At 31.5% G+C, this 19538-nt stretch overlaps 1 protein-coding gene across 1 annotated transcript in view; it reads left to right on the top strand.

Annotated features, from left to right (window-relative positions):
* The window catches only part of LOC137390147 (receptor-type tyrosine-protein phosphatase kappa-like), a 43351-nt gene extending 34225 nt beyond the window's left edge, over nt 1-9126 (top strand). Inside the window, exons 26-32 of the mRNA XM_068076423.1 lie at nt 905-1037; nt 2199-2324; nt 3526-3583; nt 3903-3952; nt 5199-5318; nt 8269-8385; nt 8974-9126. Coding sequence (XP_067932524.1) covers nt 905-1037; nt 2199-2324; nt 3526-3583; nt 3903-3952; nt 5199-5318; nt 8269-8385; nt 8974-9126 — 757 coding nt within the window. The remainder of the gene's footprint in view (nt 1-904; nt 1038-2198; nt 2325-3525; nt 3584-3902; nt 3953-5198; nt 5319-8268; nt 8386-8973) is intronic.
* Nucleotides 9127-19538: the final 10412 nt, after the last annotated feature.

The following is a 19538-nucleotide window of genomic DNA, read 5'->3' as shown; positions in this document are numbered from 1 at the left end:
TAGTGTAAAGTACGGATGAGTTAAAATTTCAAGTTCTTTTTTAATTTGAGAGCAGGGTTTACCAGTCTTTTGTTGTCCTGATCTTAAAATGGTGTACACCAGCTGTTTCAGCATGCTTACTTACCCTATAGATTAAGTTTCACCTCAGTCAGTGAAATCCAAATGGCTGCATCCAACGAGAACCTAACGTAAACAACCTATTTCTGTGCATGGCATCTTTATTCACGATTTTCTCCGTTTCAGATTTTAAGAGTTTTTGCTGACATGCTTTTCAAAAATTCAAAATATCTCAGGAACTACTTAAGCTAACTTTAATACTCAAAGTGCTTTAAATCCTCCACTAAACTCTGCATCTGGGTGTGTTACTAACTCAAAATCTGAAAATCCCTCATTTTGGTTGATTTTCATATGAGAGGTCACAAATAGTGAATGTAATTGACACTCATGTATGCTATGATTATACTGCTATAAAGTACCGCACTGTATTTGCAGCACCCAAATGCATTTTTGTGTGCTGATAACTGATCTGGTGTAAGTCATTTTTCATGTTAAAAGAGTCTATAGATCTAAATACATAAAAAGCTCAATATTAACACGTGAATGCATAATCAAGGGTTCAATGGTCTCAATATATGAAAGTCTGGCTTCCTACAAATGAGAGGTCAAACTTGTGTACATAAAGCCTGTTTAGCCTTGACTGTTATCTGTTTTAGAGTTTGTCAGATTTCTGTGAGCCATAATATGTATGGGTCATTTTTCTATAACTGGTAACCTAAAAGTACAGCTGAAAGTGGTTTGTAAAAAATAAACCATGTTACTTTAAAAAATTTTGAAGTTAGTTTTGATGCTCTGAATACATAAAAAAGAGATTTGCGTTCAATTATTTGTAATTCAATATTTGCAGTCAAGAAGCAAAGATAAGTTTGTACATTGGACTAAGCATTCTTTTGGAGGAAGCCAGTTCACAGGAATGTGTGAATGTTGCAAAATGTGTCGAGAAGATTAGAAAGAGGAGGCCTCAACTCATTAAAACAGAGGTAGGTTAAATTTGTAGCAGTATAAAAATATTGCAAAATCACCATATAATATATAATATAATGAAGTTGCTAAAAACCAACCTAGCATTGTTTTCTCAAACAAAGTGCTTCTTGTTGCCCCTTACCAAGGTCAATCCCATCTTGATTTAAAAATATACAGTATATGTTTTTAAAAATGTTATTCTCATCTCATAGTTAAGACATTACTTGTCGTGTTTTCAATCTTGCTATTAGATTTTGATAAGTAAAACATATTACAGATATTGTAAATGTTTGTACAATGATCAGTGGTAAGGGTTTACAATTGCATGTAGTTTTGATCCAAGTATTGTGGTGGGACTCATGTATTCTACTTTCTGTGCTTTTAATTAAAAATGCAAAAGAAAATCTTAGAAAGGTGAAAATGCTCTCTCACTTTCATGGTTATATAGCAGATACGTTACCCGAGTAGCTTTGGCTAGAATCGTAAAATACTTATAAACCATGAACCAATTTAATTAACAACTTCATTTAAATAGATCAAGATAATGCAATGATTTTATTACTTAACAGCACTTGTTTAGTTAAAAGAATTTTAATTAACATATAAATAAAAAGGTGAAGTCTCTCAGGCAGCAAAAGTACACATAGGTTGTTAGATACTGTTGTTGATAGCAAAAGAGAAGTTTAAGGTGATGAAAAACAACAATAGAAGAAAAGTGTGTCGACCAATTGAAGAAAACTCTAGTATATATATTTGATTAAACCACCCTGAGCAACATTGATTTTGTTTGCCCATCAAAATTGTATGCACTTTCTTTTGTCTCTAAAAATGGGAAAACAAGCTAAAATAGGAACTTGCTTAGGCAACTGCACAAAGACACTTTAAAGCAGTTTTTGAATCATAATCAGCAATTATTGTCTAAGAGAAGGTAATAAGTACACACTGTACTTTGTAGTTATTAATTAAGTATATAGCAATCATTTAGAAAAAAATTTAATTTATATAAATTACAAATTGATTTACATTCAACCTAATTAATTGCATGTCCCATAATATTACTTGTTTTTCAATGCTAACTTTATGATAAACTTGCAGTAATACAAGTACTAGCATCTGTTTAAGCCTAGTTCATAGGTCATTCACATTCTAGTGCTAAATGAAATACCTCATAATTCTAGAGAGAGTATCGCGTTCTCAATGCGACTTTAAATGAGGCTCTCAAAAGTGAAGCATATGTCTGCAAAAGAGAATCTTTGAAAACAAAGTTGGAGACAAAAATGAACATTATTGCAGAAGAGTATCAGGTAAACCATAGTTTATAAACTCTAACATTTTAGGATAATGAACACTATTAATAATGTGTATTTTTACATGTTACTGGCAAGTAAAAACAAATTTTTGCCATGAAAGAATTTGAGCAATTTTTAGCACTTTGTGTTTTCAATTTGGTTACTATACAATTTGTAGAAAGAACATACTGTATCAGACAATTTTAATATTATTTTCCTGTCTCTAAAGCCTTGCACTTACATTGTAACTCTTTAGTATATTTTTGCCAAGCATGTAGAAAAGTTTTAAGATCGTTTTTTTCATACCAAAGACAAAACTACTGTCTCTTAAACTGTTCACTGTAAAACAATGATAATGTGGTTGCAAAGTTAAAATAGACATGATACAACCAACCTCAAATGTTTCCAATATAAGTCTCTCAATAAATGGTGTTGTGTAAAGCCAGAGCAATACAAATTAATATAAATTGAATGTGTTGATTATTTAATTATTTTTCTCACTATTAAAGCAAAGCTGTTATTTACAATAGCATGGAACGTGGTGTCCTGACTTATCTACATATGAATACCGAGTTCAGCTAATTGCCCTTAAACAGGTGCATTAGTAGTGCCTCAAATTTATAGGTGTTAGCATCGATTAGAGTAACAATTATAGCAAACGCTAAAAATTTGAAAAAAATAGTAATTGTTACTTTTGTTCTATTTTAGCTGGGATGTTATGCTGTAATGTTTTTATCTGTCCTTCACTCTATGAATCCTTGAACAGCATTAACAACAGCTTGATAAAATACTTGTAGTTGACATGCTTTGCAGACATCACTTTTAATACACAATTTCATTTCCAATTATAAAACAGACTAGGGCTATGGTGAGTCAAATAATACATTTTAGAAATAAGATATTATTATTAGCATCTATGCAAGTATGTTAAAAGTGGTACAAGTAATATACTCACAGCTTATTCTAACCTGAGACTCCAGTGAAAAAGTTTAGGCAAGTTTTCAAAACAAGAGTTACTAACTTTGGACTGTAGTAACGCAGAAGCACTTCTTGTTAAATACCTTTCTAACACCATCAATTGTTATTTTATGACATCAACCATTAATGCATAGGTGACAAGTTTGCACCATGTACACTGAACTACGATCTTTTCCTAAATGGTCTGTGTTAATGGTTTCTTTTAAATCAACATTTATTTTGTATAAACATTTTACAGCGAATCCAAAAATTGCTGATGAAGGCAGAATCTAATGAAGGTGGTCTACGAACAAAAGGTAATACAGTTTGGTTTTTTGATTTTGTTTCTGTTGAAAGAGCTTACATACTCATTCATGTTGGCGAATAATATTGTTTTCATGGCCAGTGAAAAAAGTGTTCAAACTCTCTAAAAATCAATAGCTTTTATTAAATAAAATTGACGGGCTTAAATAACACACAGCTAGTAGTCTTTAGCATACTTGAATTATTGATTCTTGTTTATTTATTAAGTTAGGAGAAGGTTATTTTTATGTCACACTGCTATTTGATATTTAGCTCTGAATCTGATATTTTATATTGTCTATTTGTAATTAGTGTTAATTTGCATGGTTTTAGACAGTTTGACGCATGGCTTGACAGGACCAGATGGGTTCCACATTCTTGATGTAAGTGAATTGACTTTTCTCTCACGATACTTATGTGAGCTAAAAATACAATATGGCAAATGCTATATATTATGAATATAATGAAATACTGTGTAAATTGCAGTCTAATAATGCTATTCTCTAAACTACATATAGCTCCAAACCATTACCAAACAATTACAACTGATAGATTGACAGAATGGAATGCATGAGTTGAGAAACACGGGATATGCGTTACTAGACACTCACAATGATGTAATGGTTGTCTAGTTTATATTTTAATGACAACACTAATGATTCTCTGTTAGCAGACAATAGGTTTCAGATTATGGTTTGCATATAAAAACACTAATTAGGAGTTTAGTATGTATCAAGTGATAAGAATACACTATAGAAAATGTAAAGAAAAAAGTTTCCTTTTTGCCTAGTTCACTTAAAGTACAATAATAGTTATTTAACTTTCTTTTATTGCTGTCTTTAAAAAGTTTTTAATGTATAATACTATTATTAAAACTTTCCTATTACATCTTTTTTGGAACTCATTTCTGCCAAAGGAGACTGGTCATTTTGCCTTTCTATTGCACTGGCAAAAATGTAGTATATTTTTTATAAATGAGTCTGAATAAAAAAGGTTGCAATTAAAAAGCGACAGCATGCAAATCACTGCATTCTGTACTGAATTAAAATTTATCTCCTGTAAAACTTACCAGCTAAGTTTTAATTTTTATTTAAAGCTTTGCTTGGCCTCTTTAAGCAAATACTTTGAAAATGAATTTCTCTTTTTTGCATTTTTTCTAACTTTGATAATTTAATAAACCCATATTACAAAGCACTCGATGTTGGATATGTAGGCTGCTTATTGCTAAAATTATTCCAGATTATTCAAGCTAACGGCAAATATAGCGTAAACTACATGACCTGAGTTCTATTTTCATTACCGATCAAAAGGCTGACTTACAATAAGCTCTAAAACCATCAGATACTTTTACAAATAAGCTCAAAACTTGTGTATTACTGCAGCAATTCAAGTGCTAGACTGGCCCAATACAGGTGCTGACAATTCCCCATCAAATATAGAATGTTTATGTAATGACTAGCTGATAATTAATACTGACGAATAAACATTTCCAGGGATAAATCACTCTGGTATAAATAATTAAAACAGTTCAAGTAAAAAGGTCATAGAAAATGTGCAACAGTGACCAATTGACTCACTTCAAAAATATTCATAAAATTACAATGTTTTTGAATAATAGGATGATTGTAGAGTTACAAAAGGGCAGGTCAGTTTATCATTGGATCAGCACTAAAGGAGCACCAGGTGGAGGCATTTTGGAAAATGATCTGGTCTGAAGACATCAAAGTAATTGCTATGTTAGGATCTCAGGTAGTTATCACAAATTTCAATCAGTTTTTGTTGCATTTTTCTTTTGCGCTAACAGATCATGTTTTAAGCGTGTCCCATACTCATAGCTAGTTTCAAACCTGTTTGCTAAAACGTTTGCAGCGTCCTATAGTTTTTTTATTATTATGCTACAATAATATAGTTCAAATTATTTAATTATCTGTTTTATGTTGTGAATAAATAATAATAAAGCTTTAAATTGTTTTGAGTGCTTTTCAGAAGTAAAGTTATAAGCTGCTAAAATAATGACATAGATGAAATTAATTTTTACCAGGCTAGTCCAAATTTATTACAGGAACAAATTAAGACTTTTACAGGGCAATGTACGACTTACCTGATTTTGTGGTTAATCATCTGTATTTCTAATATTTGTCAGAAGTTTTAATGTTCATTGCAGCCAGATTTCTAGACTAAAAATAGTACTTTTTTATTAGCATAATAAAACTTGAGTTCCATCATTTACTTCATTATTGATAATAGCTGGTCTAAAATGGTTATTCAGTTTTCAACGATTACAATGAGTTAGATCAAAAATATAGCAACTTCAGTGCAAATCTTTATGAGGTTCTGGTTGTATAAGATGAAAAAGAAAATAAATCAAACAAAAGAGGGAAGAAGAGTAAAAAAGAGGGGTAGGAGGACGTCAGAGAGTAAAATATGGAAAGATTAGGGTAATTGAAACAAAATCTACATATAGGGAAATATAGAAAGAAAAAGAGAAGAGTGAAATAATAAACCTAATTAACTAAACATATTTTATAAGCATCTTGCGTAAACAGTGATTTACTGTTTGTTAATATTCCCATTTCATGTCAAAAGTTTCGGTACAATCAACTAATAACTTTGCATAAGCAAAGAGTTTAATTGTAACTTACCCGTCTTAAAAGCAACTACAAAGAATTTTCATATATGTTTAGCAAGCTAATAACTGTTCAGCGGTCCACTGTGTTTTCTTTCAATCTAACATGCCACAGTTTTGTCACCATTGACCTGAGAAACATTTTATAGCTTCATTTATGCATGTACTTATCTATTATATGAAAAAAATCTGTGACCTATAGTGCATTTACACAATCAGTTGGAAGGAATCTGTTTTGCTGTTTACCATTGCTATTGTAAATACTTTGCCGATGGGTTTTGGGGTTTTCTAATAGTTTAATTGTTTTGAGTTGATTATTGAAAAACTGTTTAGGTTTTGATTCATTAAGTTGAGTTAAATTACTGTAAAAGAGCCAGTTTGCCTCTCACAATTATTCTTGATTTCAGCGTTTTTCCTTTTGATGGCCATCTAAGGCGTTCAAGCACAAGAAAATGTTCATTCAAATTCAGTTGAAAGACCATTTCTTGTCATAAAAGTTACATCTAACTTTCACTATAGCACTTAACTTAGACACCAAGTACTATCATATATCATGCAGCTTTTAAATGACTTTTATGACTTTTAAAAGATTTTTATGTAGCCTCTTTTCTCTCAAATTGTGGCAAAGCGCACATGTGAACCAATCAAATTATTAAGTTATACCTCTATTAGAATGAGTTTTGTGGAAAAAGCAATCTAAATTTTGTATAGTTGATATGCATGCTCATGCAATAAATTTTGCTACTATGCAATCAATTTATATACTAAATAAGTAATGAAGAAGATAATTTTAAAAAAGTGGGGAGTAATAAATTATTGCATGAATCAAATCAAAATTTTATAAAGTTTTTAAAAAAAAAGGTATGAAAAATAGGCCAAACTCAAAGTAGAAATATGTGTACAGTTAGTAGCACTGGCATTTCACTCACTCGATTAAGGTGCAAGCACACTAGGCGATATTTGGTGCGATAGCGCGGTGTGCGGCGCTAATCTGTGCTAAGAGTCTCTCAGGGAGTCTTCTCAGGGATATTTTGGCGCTTCTCATGACACACACGACAAGATCGCTTAGTGTGTTTGCACCTGTAATTTCACAAGCAATACCCGCTCAGGTACGACAATACCTCTACCTTACAAAACTAGTTGGCAGAGTTTTGAATGACTAGAAAATTAGCACTGCTGGCTTACCTTGTAAATGTGACCAACCTTTCTTTTGTGCCTAGAAGCTTGAATATTCAAGGAGCCTTTTAAATGAGGTATCGCCTTTTGGTGTTCTACATAACAAAGAGCGCTGTCTATGGTGAGCCTTGATAAATTCTTTGCCATAGTAGTACTATTTAGTAATGTACTGTAAGTTGCTTCTCTCATCGAATTTTGCAGATTTTACTACAATGGCGTCCTTGACAGGTGTATTTTTGTTACTTGTGCTTCCCTTTCAGTTTTTGGCTCATTAACTAAGTCTCTCAAAAAATACTTAGGGTTGATACATATTCTTACAAATTTGTTTAAAGATTTGGTTGTTGCTACACTCCATTCAGAAATAGCGCAAGTGATTGCACCAAGACTGAACATTTGCCACTACAAGTTTTCTGGTTGCATATTAGTATGGCGCTCTTTATTATTTTTTTGTAGTCATTTTAAACACTGGGTTAAAATGCATTTTGATATCATTTTCTCAATACTGCGTTTCTTGACAAAAATGTTCAAAGAAAGGAAAGGAAAGCTAGCTGCTAGAACTGTGGATTGAGATGTCATCAGTGTTCAAGTATTAACTATTTTCTTTTTGTATTTTCCTCTTTTTTTCTGATAATAAAATCTACTGTACGTGCAATAATGCTATGACCTTCGCACATTTTTTGAGACCAATCACACTTTATTTCCACTTTATTTGTGTTATGTAAATATTTTGACACCCGGTTTAGGTTCCTAGATAAATATTTTCTGCATACAGTTAGCACTTTTGGACATGGTCAGTATAATTGTATAAACATAATATTTGTGGTCTACACTTAAGAGAGTCTCCTTCTTCTCTAGTTTGTTTGTTACTTGATATTATATCACTACTGCAAATTTTAGACAACTGGATGTATTCCCGATGCTGATATAAAAACTATAACTGTTGGTGAGATTCTCGTTGAGAGGACTTCTTCAGAGAGTAATGAGCTGGTACAAGTGGTTGAGTTAAAAGTGAATGTAAGTCTATATATGGTTGTTGAAGGTGTATTTTAAGGCATCTCATTAGTTGTTCTAAAGACTTCCATAACTCTGACAACTTAGGCAATGATCTATTAATATAATACTAGTATTATTATAGAAGTTTCGTGGGTGGAAATATAGATTATGATCTATAATAGCTCAAAATTATCCATCAATGCAGCAAGCTGGTGGAGTTGTACAATTGGTAGTAGCACTGGCTGCTTAGTGGAATATCTGATTTTAAAATCTGTGTGATGCATTTTTTTGTAACATGTAGATGTGGCATCGGACAGATAGTAATGATGCTTATTATAGCAAAGATTATTTAATGCGTACTGTTCACTTCTATGTTCAGTCAAAAATATTAATACATATGCCATTTTCAAGATAAGGCAGGTAGCCTTCTTGAAATAATAGTAAAGCATATTATAATTTTTGACAGTTTTTTTTCAGACTATTAAGTTGCAGATAGCAATACCTACTGCATAAGATAAAACTTAAAAATTGAATGCATGCTAACATGTCATCTGAAAACACTATTCTGTCGTAACATAATGAGACTGCGTGACTGCACTCTTACTACAGGGCAGATCTGTGAACCTGATGATTGTAAACCATTGGGCTGATGGGGAAGTGGACGGCCAGCCAGACTACAACTCACTACTCTATTACCTGAGGGTTGTAGAGAATCAGTTTCAAGGTGACACAGAAGGCAGGATATGTGTCATTGAATCTTAAGTAGCATCAGTTAGGCAAATAAGAGGTTTGGACTACTTGTGTGTCACTCTCCGTGCTGCTGTTTATTGCTAGCACTTTGGTAACTTGCAAGTATTTTCTTGACAACCTTCGAGCACCTCTTGTGAATTTAACATTCAATAAAACTATTATGGGTGTCATAAACATACATATAGATCTGAATCAAAAAGATTATTTGAACTATTTTCTAAAGCACTTAACAATACTTGTTACTTTGAGTTTTTACAACACAATTATGTCTCCGACCAGACTAGACAAAAGCAAAAAAGTATTCTGAAACATTTCCCAAATTTCATTGAAAAAATAATATTTTCTTGAACAATTGAATTAAACATTTTTGTTCAGTTTGTGGTATTTACATCAATTTAATTGTTTGTATTCAACCTTCCTTTACCCATTTTTAGCAATATTTTACAGATGGTCTACACATTTCTCAATCAAAAGCATGAAAATTTAATTGAAATGAATGATACAAGAAAGCAATCTTAACCAAAGCTTTAATGTTTCCATTAAGTTATAACAGATTTAAAAGCACATGCACAGACGGTATTCATTAAATTAGGTTGTTGAAACTAGTTTTTTAAAAAGTAAACAACACAAGCAATTTAAACAAAAGCCTTTGGAGGCACAGCTTCTATTTGAATATTGTAAAATTAAAAATTATTTCATAATGGAATTTCTGCGGGTTAATTCAAAATTGTATTGTGACGAGGAAAAAAAAAGTAGACAGAATGTCAAATACAAGTGGGAATTTTTACGAAAAATTCTAAATCAAGATTTCCGCGGTTGCAATCTTACTACCAGAGCCATAGATGTAAAGAACACCAAAATTACAGATTCTTCAGAGTTTTCTGAATGAATTTACAACTATTTTAGAAATGATAAATTAGATCTTGCACACAAATTTCTTAAATACAATGTATCTTTTGAGTCCTTTCTACAACAAGTACCAAACCTAACTCTAAATTTTAATTTAAGCAGCTCTTAGAGGATATTGGAATTAAAGTGATAAACTATTTGATCAAACAAAAGCAATAGAATGGGATAATCTTTCTGTTAAACGATTGAAAGAAAATTTTTCTTTTTTCCTTATCATTATCACAGACCTTAATAATATAATAATTCTGAAAATTTTTATAGTGTTTAAACATTGGAAAAATTGATAAAAATTAAAATTAAAAATATAATTAGGCAATTTATATACTACCTGTTTTAAAAAAAGAAAGAAAGAATACTTCAGAGAAACTAATGCATATATACATGTATACATTAAATACCAGCGGTGTTACCCGGCATTGCCCAAGTAATAAAAAAGTATTTGATCATAAAATTGATTTATATCTAACATATAACAACATTTTTCATTCTAACTTCCAAATTGTATATCATGAGAAAAGATTTGATGGATAGCTTCTGATAGAGTAGTAACATTTTTTATACACACACTGCTATGCAAGAATTGTTATTATTAATTCAACATATTCAATAATTTTCTTTTGTCTTTTTGGTTTGTATTAATTGTATCTTTACCGGATGATCTATTTTGTAATCGTAGCAAAACTGACTTAATTTAGCTATTACTTGCTAATTATTTCACATTTACATCTAAACCTTTTTTTAGTCGTTTTATTTTTTTTAATTTATTTGACCTGCATGAAGCATTTTCCTCATGATATGAAGTTTAAAAGTTAGAATGGCAAATTTTTTTATATGTTAAATACAAATAAATTTTGTGATCAGAATATTTTTAATTATTCGTGCAACACTGGGTAGTACAGCTAGTGTTGATATATAAATGTAAATATAAGAGAAGTGAAGAGTAACTGATACTTCAAATCATACACAATAGTCCAGTAAATCTTACAGACAATTTAACAGATAATCTTAAAGAAGTTTTACAAATTTTTGTTGCTAAATGTGAAATTAATCACGATTAACTAATTGGTTAGATTTCAATGGAAATATGTGTAAGTTAATACACAAATCTGGCACTGATAAGAACTGTTTTGAAACACGGGTATAACAACTTTATTTGTTGCAAAAAAAAAGTGCTTGGTAATAAACTATATTGCTATTAAAACAAACGTTTAATAACAAATTTAAAATTATTTGTGTGAACAAAAATGTTTTAAATAGAACTAAAAAAAACGTAAAAGCCGTAAATTAATACAAGAAAAATTTTGTTTGTAACAAATGAATGTGGAACGCAAAGTACCTAACAAAAATCAAGGAAAGACAGTGTAGCTGGAAAAGATTACTGAACAGAGTATTTGATAAAATTTATGCAAAACTCGAAAACAAAATAAAAATCAGTACGCCCAATTGAAAAGCACTACAATTGCTAGTTATTTATTTCGAGAGAAATGCTTGTTGATACAACTTGGCAAAGTGCATCGTGTTTATAGGATCATAGTAACCCGTGAGCGCAATGTATCAATGAATAAGCCTACGTCATTTAGCTAATATTTTATAATTAATTGAGTTGGTTGGCAAAACCATTTTACCATAACAGATGACGTTGAACTCGCCATGACGAGCAACGGATATCTCCTAATAACGTATATAATCACTACTAGAATCGTCAAATTTTAAGTTCTTAGATAAGCTATGGTCAATATTTTGGGGCTGAAAAAACTAGCCTTACCGAAATAAAGACGAAAAAGTATCATGCCGCATATACATAGATCCGAAAATATGTCTTAACCGGAGCTTCATTACGTGTGCATGCAATACTAAAATAATAGCTATACCTGGGCAATCAAAATGGCGAATACACGAATACACATACGAACAATTTTGAGAAATATATATATATATATAGATTTGTATATATGAAATATATACATTTATATAAATATACACATATGTAATACTTGTCTATAAAGTTTTTTAAAATTTTGTTGTCTTTCTTCTGTCGTCTGTAGTTTTTTCCGTTGGTATGTCCAGCTATAGCTAATTAAAATGTGGAATTAAAATTCGGCCTCCTGATGACTTTGAACTCATGGATTTGCGTCTGCAAATGTTTTATCCACGAGCTCCACCACTAAGCTACGCAAAGCATACTGATCAAAAATACTAACATATACCGTGTATAAACAGACTAAGTTATGTATTATTTGAAACTCTATGAATTTTCTTAACTCTATGAAATGTGATGTTTTTTTGCATTTTCGTGATCTTCTATTTCCGTCTCTCCGTAAGGTTAAAATGATAAATCCTGGTGAAGGTAAGTAGTTTCTACATAGGTCAATTGTATTAACTTGAAAATAAATGGCTTTTCAAATATCTCACCATCGTGTCAGAATAAAACACTACGATATCGTATTTGTATATTTGTACCTGTGTCAAGAGGTATTGTCGTATTCAATGTTTTGATAAATACCTTCTGGTGGAACAGTAACTTTTTTGTACACACACATCAAACCCCACCACGTCACTCACACACTTCTATGCAATAATTGTTATTATCAGTTAAGCAATTACATGATTTTTAGTTTGTTTTTCATTTCGTATTATTTGAATCATTACCAAATCATCTTCTTGCAATTGTGGCAAAACAGACTCAATTTAGCTATTACTTGCTAATTATTTAAAATTCACATCTAAACCTTTTTATAGTTGTTTTTATTTATTTATTTGACCTGCAGAAAATATTTTTCTCATAATGTAATATTTAAAAGTTAGAAAGGCAAAGGTTAAAATTCAGATTTTGATACAGGCACAGTAACGATGGTTCTTTCGATTCGTCAAAAACTTTCAATTTGGTCGACCACACCATTTTTCTTAACAAACATAAATTTCATCACTTTTCTAATTATGCTTGCAATTTCATACCAAATATTTAACCAATCATTTAAAATATTTGAAGAATGATAACACACCTTCATTCCTAAAACCTGTAAAAATTGATGTTTCAAAATTTTCTTTCATGAGCCTACTTTTCTTCATTGTATTTATTTATGATCAGGTGAATTGGGCTCCTTCGCTAAATTTCATGCTTTTTGCTGACAATAAAACTGTTTTGACTACTGTTTTTCAAATTTTACAAACTAATTACAAATTAGAAGAAATTGGAAAAATAGTGTATGGCAAACACTTTTACCCTAATTAGCCAAAACACGTTATGTATAAGTTTTAACAACCTGTAAAAAAATTGCCCGATTCATCTGGTTTAATTTTCAGTAACAAAATTACACTTTCTGCAAAAAGATCATACACAGCTTACAGAAATAGCAGTTGATCAAAAAATCACTTCAAAGCCATTTTCGAAAATTAAAGTTTAATTACAATGTGTACTTTTGATGAAGCACCATTTGAAAAAGGCAATTTGACACCAAAACATTTATTAACCTGTACTATATAATTTTCTAACTTTTCCTGCTTTATAGAATAAAGTTTAGGCCATACCAGCTCAACAGTGTTGGAAAATAGTTTGGTATTACAAAAACCTGCTGTAAGGATTATTTGAAAACAAACTCCGAGGCATCAGTAATTATCAGTTTTTCTGAGCATACTTGTCGAATTGCAGCTTGCACTACATTTCACCAATGTCTTGAAAGTTGTTTATTATAAAAATTTACTGTTTGATACCAATTACTGAACCAGACTACATGGAAAAAACTGAAGGTTATAATAATTCAAATACGTTACATTTTTTAGTTTTTCAACTTTAAAAGATTTAGACGGTATTTAAAACACTGTCTATTTGTTTTGTAGCATGAAAATTAAGAACAATGCTTATAAAAAAATAATACTTTAACCTTGTAAAGGTCAAAAGTCAATGTTGTGCACTGCAGCTTAATTACTCAATTAATCTGTATATGACTTTTAAAAACTTTGGTTCAGATGTAATAAAAGTAAATCAGACTGAGTTATTGTGGGTGGCTGGTGACTGCAGTGCTGTTGATGTTCATTCATCCGTGATGTCATAACTGTGTGTGTTTTCCAGTAAACTGCCTATGAACGGTACTGTTGCTAATCATCAACTATCAAACAGTACCTTTTGTTTTATGTTTGTATTTTTGTTGTTTTCTACGCTTCAGCTGTAAACTAAATGCAATGAAACATTGCGCATGCACGCAAACTCGTACGCGACTGCCAATTTTTAAACCATTGGAAAAGCTGGGAAATTATACATTTTTATTAGTATTGCCACTTTAAAAACACAAGTGCACTACTCAAAAACTGCAAAGACCTCTTTTTCCAACTCAATTTTTTTAATGTTCGTTCCAGTACTGTGAATAAATTTTATCAAGCATTCGCACGAAAGTTTTTTTTTTAATTTCAGAGAAAGATTGGGAACAGCAAGATTCTTTGTGGCAGCCTACAATGCTATTGAGAAAGTTAAAACTGAACTGTTGGTAGATGTGTATGGTGCCGTCCTGACTGTGCAAAGTAAGGACTCCATCTCTCATTTTACTCTGGTAAGACACAAGCTATCTTAGGACTTAGCAAACAAGTTCCTTTGACTGGCACACAGCATATTTACTTAAAACAATAGCAAACTAGTTTCTTTCAAACCAGCTTCGTATGCTAACAGCTTACTTTAACTCAGGCTTTTGAAGTGTATAGCTAGTGTAACTTCTACTATTCATTAAGCTACCATTTATGAAGAATATTTCTGTTTAGGTTTCATAAAGCAATAAATGTTTGTATAGGACAGTCTAACACTCCTACTAGTAGCTCTCTTAAATTGTATTACAATGTTTGCTGATGGTATTTAGTCAAACAAAATGAACTGGCTTGCTTGAATTTTTGACATAACCACTACCACTCTTTTCTATATAACGTTGTATTCGCCACAATTTACACTGTGAAAACAGTTTAAATTTATTATTCTTTCAACCAATTAAAGTTATAATTTATTCTCTTTTTACAGGAGGACTACTTGTACCTCTACAATATTTTGCTCACTTTCACAAGTGCCTGAATTTTAAGACAATCTCCAACAGGATAACTCATCTTCGGTTACAAGTCTCTCTGGTTTCCTGCTGTTTGAGTGTTATGTTTGCTTTTTTACCATCACATTTTACACAAACAACCTGAGTGGTATCACATTTACATTACTACTAACTCACACTTATGAAAAGTGGTTGCAACCTGAAGTTGTACCATCATGTCTGAGTTATAAATAATTATTTTACATAATTCGCATATTTTCCTAAGTAATAAAATAAATTTATTGATGTTTATATTGTCAAAAGTTAAATAATTTTTTCTCAGTATCTCACACATATAAAGATTTTTTGTTCTTATTGCAAATGTGTTATCCTGTTGCATGAGTTTTACATACTGGCTCGCTAAACACCCCATTTTAACATTTGCAACGTTTATAGAAGCACGCTTAAGTTTTATCTAGCCGCCTTCCTACCGACTGTGGAAACTTGGGAAAACATTAACTTAAGTTAAAACTCATGCTTCACTGATACTTTCATTTTGTACTTAAATGCTGAAGTGCTCAAAAATATCTATGGGGTTTTTTATGAACAATCATTTTTTCAGAAGCTGTTTCACATACAAAAATATTCTGTGAGCTACACATTTTAAATTATGTTGCACAAAATATTACATTACGGGTGCTTATATGCGCTTCAACAACTATCTTGTAATAAGGTAGACAGTCACAAATATCAACATGCCAGTTGAAGATCTTGAGCAGCTTGCTTGAGCAGTGTTCTGGTTGAGTAGAATGCTTATGTAAAGACATAATGCTGAGCAAGGTAGTAATTATGGTGTTGTGCTACTACGCAGCCTCAGAGAAAACAACTCAGTTGATTTATTTACGCTAAATAAGTTTTCAATGCTACAATAAAGTAATTTGTAATTAGTACAAGCAAGGACTTCCGCGTTATAAGACCTAAAGTAAATTTGGTTTTGGATAATTGAGCTTAAAAAGAATGTGATCTTAGACTTACGAGTTAGTACCGAAAATATTTCTGAAGGCTAAAATTATAACATTTTAAAATAAACCTTTAATCAGGCATGAGGGCAACACAGCCAATGAAAACATGTTGTGCTATCCATTTGACACAAAATTGATAAGCTACTGAGACTCTAAAAAGGTAATATCGAGGACTGTACTAAAGTGTCATCTAGGTTACAATGTAAATGGTATACAGCTTTATTATACAAAATATTAACAACACAAGAAAAATAAAAGTAGCTTTACTATCTATTACCAATAGCCACTAGCAAGTCTGTATAGAGTATTTACTGTGCACTAAACCGCTGACTGTTAACTGTAAATTAGAAGATGATTAGGTGTGCTGATATAGCACAGATAACAAGCATTTGCACGACTATTCATAAATACTGTAAGTTGGTAGATGAATGCAGTGGTCATTGTTTGGTCACTAACCTGAGTAAAGCAAGTTTGAGTCCAGTAAAAAGCAACATTTTAACCTAATTCCTCATCTTGACTTTAGACAGACATAGCTAAATACATTGTTCATATTGTAGTAGTCATTGAAAGCAGCACAAAAACTGAATGGGTAGCATTTTTTTTAAATATTGGATGTATCTGAGCTTTACAAAACAGTCAATTTATTGTTGAATAGTACTTTCAGGTGTGCCTTACAATTATTCTAAAGCATCAACAAGTTACCAGCTACATGTATGATATTTTCATTTCTATACGCTAGCCAGTTACTAAATGCTAATAATATTCTTTATGATTTGTTTTTGATAGTTAGAAATATGATTCACTGCATAAGTTGGCATGTTATGTTTGTCTTATAGCAACATGTCACCGTGGCTAGCCAATGAAGTATCACCTCACACAGTAGCTAATTATTAAAAAACAGCGGAGGTTTTCAAACCTTAAACAAACTAAATTGAGCTAAGTAATGCTGGGTAGGTTAAATGGGTGTGAATGCAATAAGAGGAGTGAGATTACTTTTGTGTATGAGTACCATTAGCTCATGGAGAGCATTCATAGAATATTAAGAAGCAAGAAGGAAGTTAAACAGAGTAAATATTCAATGTGTGTGCATATCTTATATCAACAAGATTATCAGCACGGCTTCAGTGAACAACGTTTCAGTAAGCCTGTCAGCTAAGGAGAAGTCTAGATCGTTCTACGCCATGTTGTTATAGATGTTTTTTGTGTCGCTCATGTATGTTGAAATAGTTTGTATTAGTGAGCTGTTCTGCATTCATATAACATAAGTCTTTATAAAAAGGATTACACATTATATTGTCATCACACTAGTAGTGTTACTACTCAATACAACTCAGCTGAATCATGCTTGTTTTTTTTCTATTTTCAAACTTATCAAAGTAGTGAGGTAATTACAGATTTTTGTGGATTTTAGTCAAAACTAAAGATTTTCACCAAAAAGTATGGGGATTTTTCTATCATTCAGGCTTCTTTTTATTTAAGGGTATTTGCATGTCAAGATGTTGCAAGATTAAAATAGATGCAACTTGATCACAGGTTAAATTCTCAAAATAAACAAAATTGTGAATATCAAATCCAAAGTTCCAAATAATCTGACAGAATAAAAACTCAAAATGCTTTAACTTAAATGCAATGAATGGTATCACATAGCCCTGCAATGACAGTTAGTGGCACTATTTTGTGCATATATTTATTCAAAGCATTTTAATCACGATCAAGTTCAATCAACTTATCCTTGAAACAGCTTGACCCTCAGATCACCTCAGGCATAAAAAATATTTTCAATTAAAACAAATTCTGAAACTTTCTAAAAAAATTTACTATGCATTTTAAATTATGTTGCGTAATATATTATATTACAAGTGCTTATATACACTTCAACAACTATCTTGTAATAAGGTAGACAGTCACAAATATCAACATGCCAGTTGAAGATCTTTTGCAGCTTGCTTGAGCAATTTTCTGGCTGAGGAGAATGCTTATGTAAAGACATAATGCTCAACAAGCTAGTAATTATGGAGTTGTGCTACTACGCAGCCTCTGAGAAAACAACTCAGTTGATTTATTTACGCTAAATAAGTTTTCGATGCTACAATAAAGTAATTTGTATTTAGTACAAGCCAGGACTTCCGCGTTATCAGACCTAAAGTAAATTTGGTTTGGGATAATTGAGCTTAAAAAGAATGTGATCTTAGACTTACGAGTTAGTACCGAAAAGAATTATGAAGGCTAAAATTATAACATTTTAAAATAAACCTTTAATCAGGCATGAGGGCAACACAGCCAATGAGAACATGTTGTGCTATCCATTTGACACAAAATTGATAAGCTACAGAGACTCTAAAAAGGTAATATCAAGGACTGAACTAAAGTGTTGTCTAGGTTTCAATGCAAACGGTATACCCCTTTGCTATACAAAATATTAACAGCACAAGGAAAATAAAGTAGCTTTACTATCTATTACTCATAGTCACTAGCAAGTATGTATATAGAGTATTTACTGTGCACTAAACCTCTGACAGTTAACTGCAAGTTAGAAGATTATCAGGTGTGCTGATAAATCACAGATAACAAGCATTTGCATGACTATTCATAAATACTGTAAGTTGGTAGATGAATGCAGTGGTCATTGTTTAGTCACTAACCTGAGTAAAGCAAGTTTGAGTCCTGTAAAAAGCAACATTTTAACCTAATTTCTAATCTTGACTTTGGACATACATAGCTAAATACATTGTTCGTATTGTAGTAGTCATTGAAAGCAGCACAAAAACTGAGTGTGTAGAAATTTTTTTTAAATATCGAATTTATTTGAGCTTTACAAAACAGTCAATTTATTGTTGAATAGTACATTCAAGTGCGCCTTACAATTATTCTAAAGTATCAACAAGTTACCAGTTACATGTTTGATATTTTCCTTTCTACATGCTAACCAATTACTAAATGCTAGTGATACTCTTTATGATTTGTTTTTGTTAGGTAGAAATATGATTCACTGCATAAGTTGGCATGTTATGCTTGTCTTATAACAACATGTCACTGTAGCTAGCCAATGAAGTATAAACTCACACAGTAGCTTATTATTAAAAAAACAGCTGAGGTTTTCAAACCTTAAACAAACTAAATTGAGCTAGGTAATGCTTGGTAGGTTCAATGGGTGTGAATGAAATAAGAGGAGTGAGATTACTTTTGTGTATGAATATCATTAGCTCACGGAGAGCATTCATAGAGTATTAGGGAGCAAGAAGGAAGTTAAACTGAGTAAATATTCATTGTACATACTTAGCATATATCAACAAGATTATTAGCACAGTGAGCAACGTTTCAGTAAACATGGCAGCTAGGGAGAAGTCTACATCGCTCTGCGCAGTGTTGTTATGGTTGTTTCTGTTCTGCTCTGGTATGTTAAACTAGTTTATATTAGTCAGCTGGTAAGCATCTATTTCATCTCAATCTTTATAAGAGGATTATACTTTATATTGTCAGCATATTAGTAGTG

Source organism: Watersipora subatra, chromosome 1 (genome assembly GCF_963576615.1).
Source record: "Watersipora subatra chromosome 1, tzWatSuba1.1, whole genome shotgun sequence".
NCBI lineage: Eukaryota > Metazoa > Bryozoa > Gymnolaemata > Cheilostomatida > Watersiporidae > Watersipora > Watersipora subatra.
This window is presented reverse-complemented; position numbering and strand designations above follow the sequence as displayed.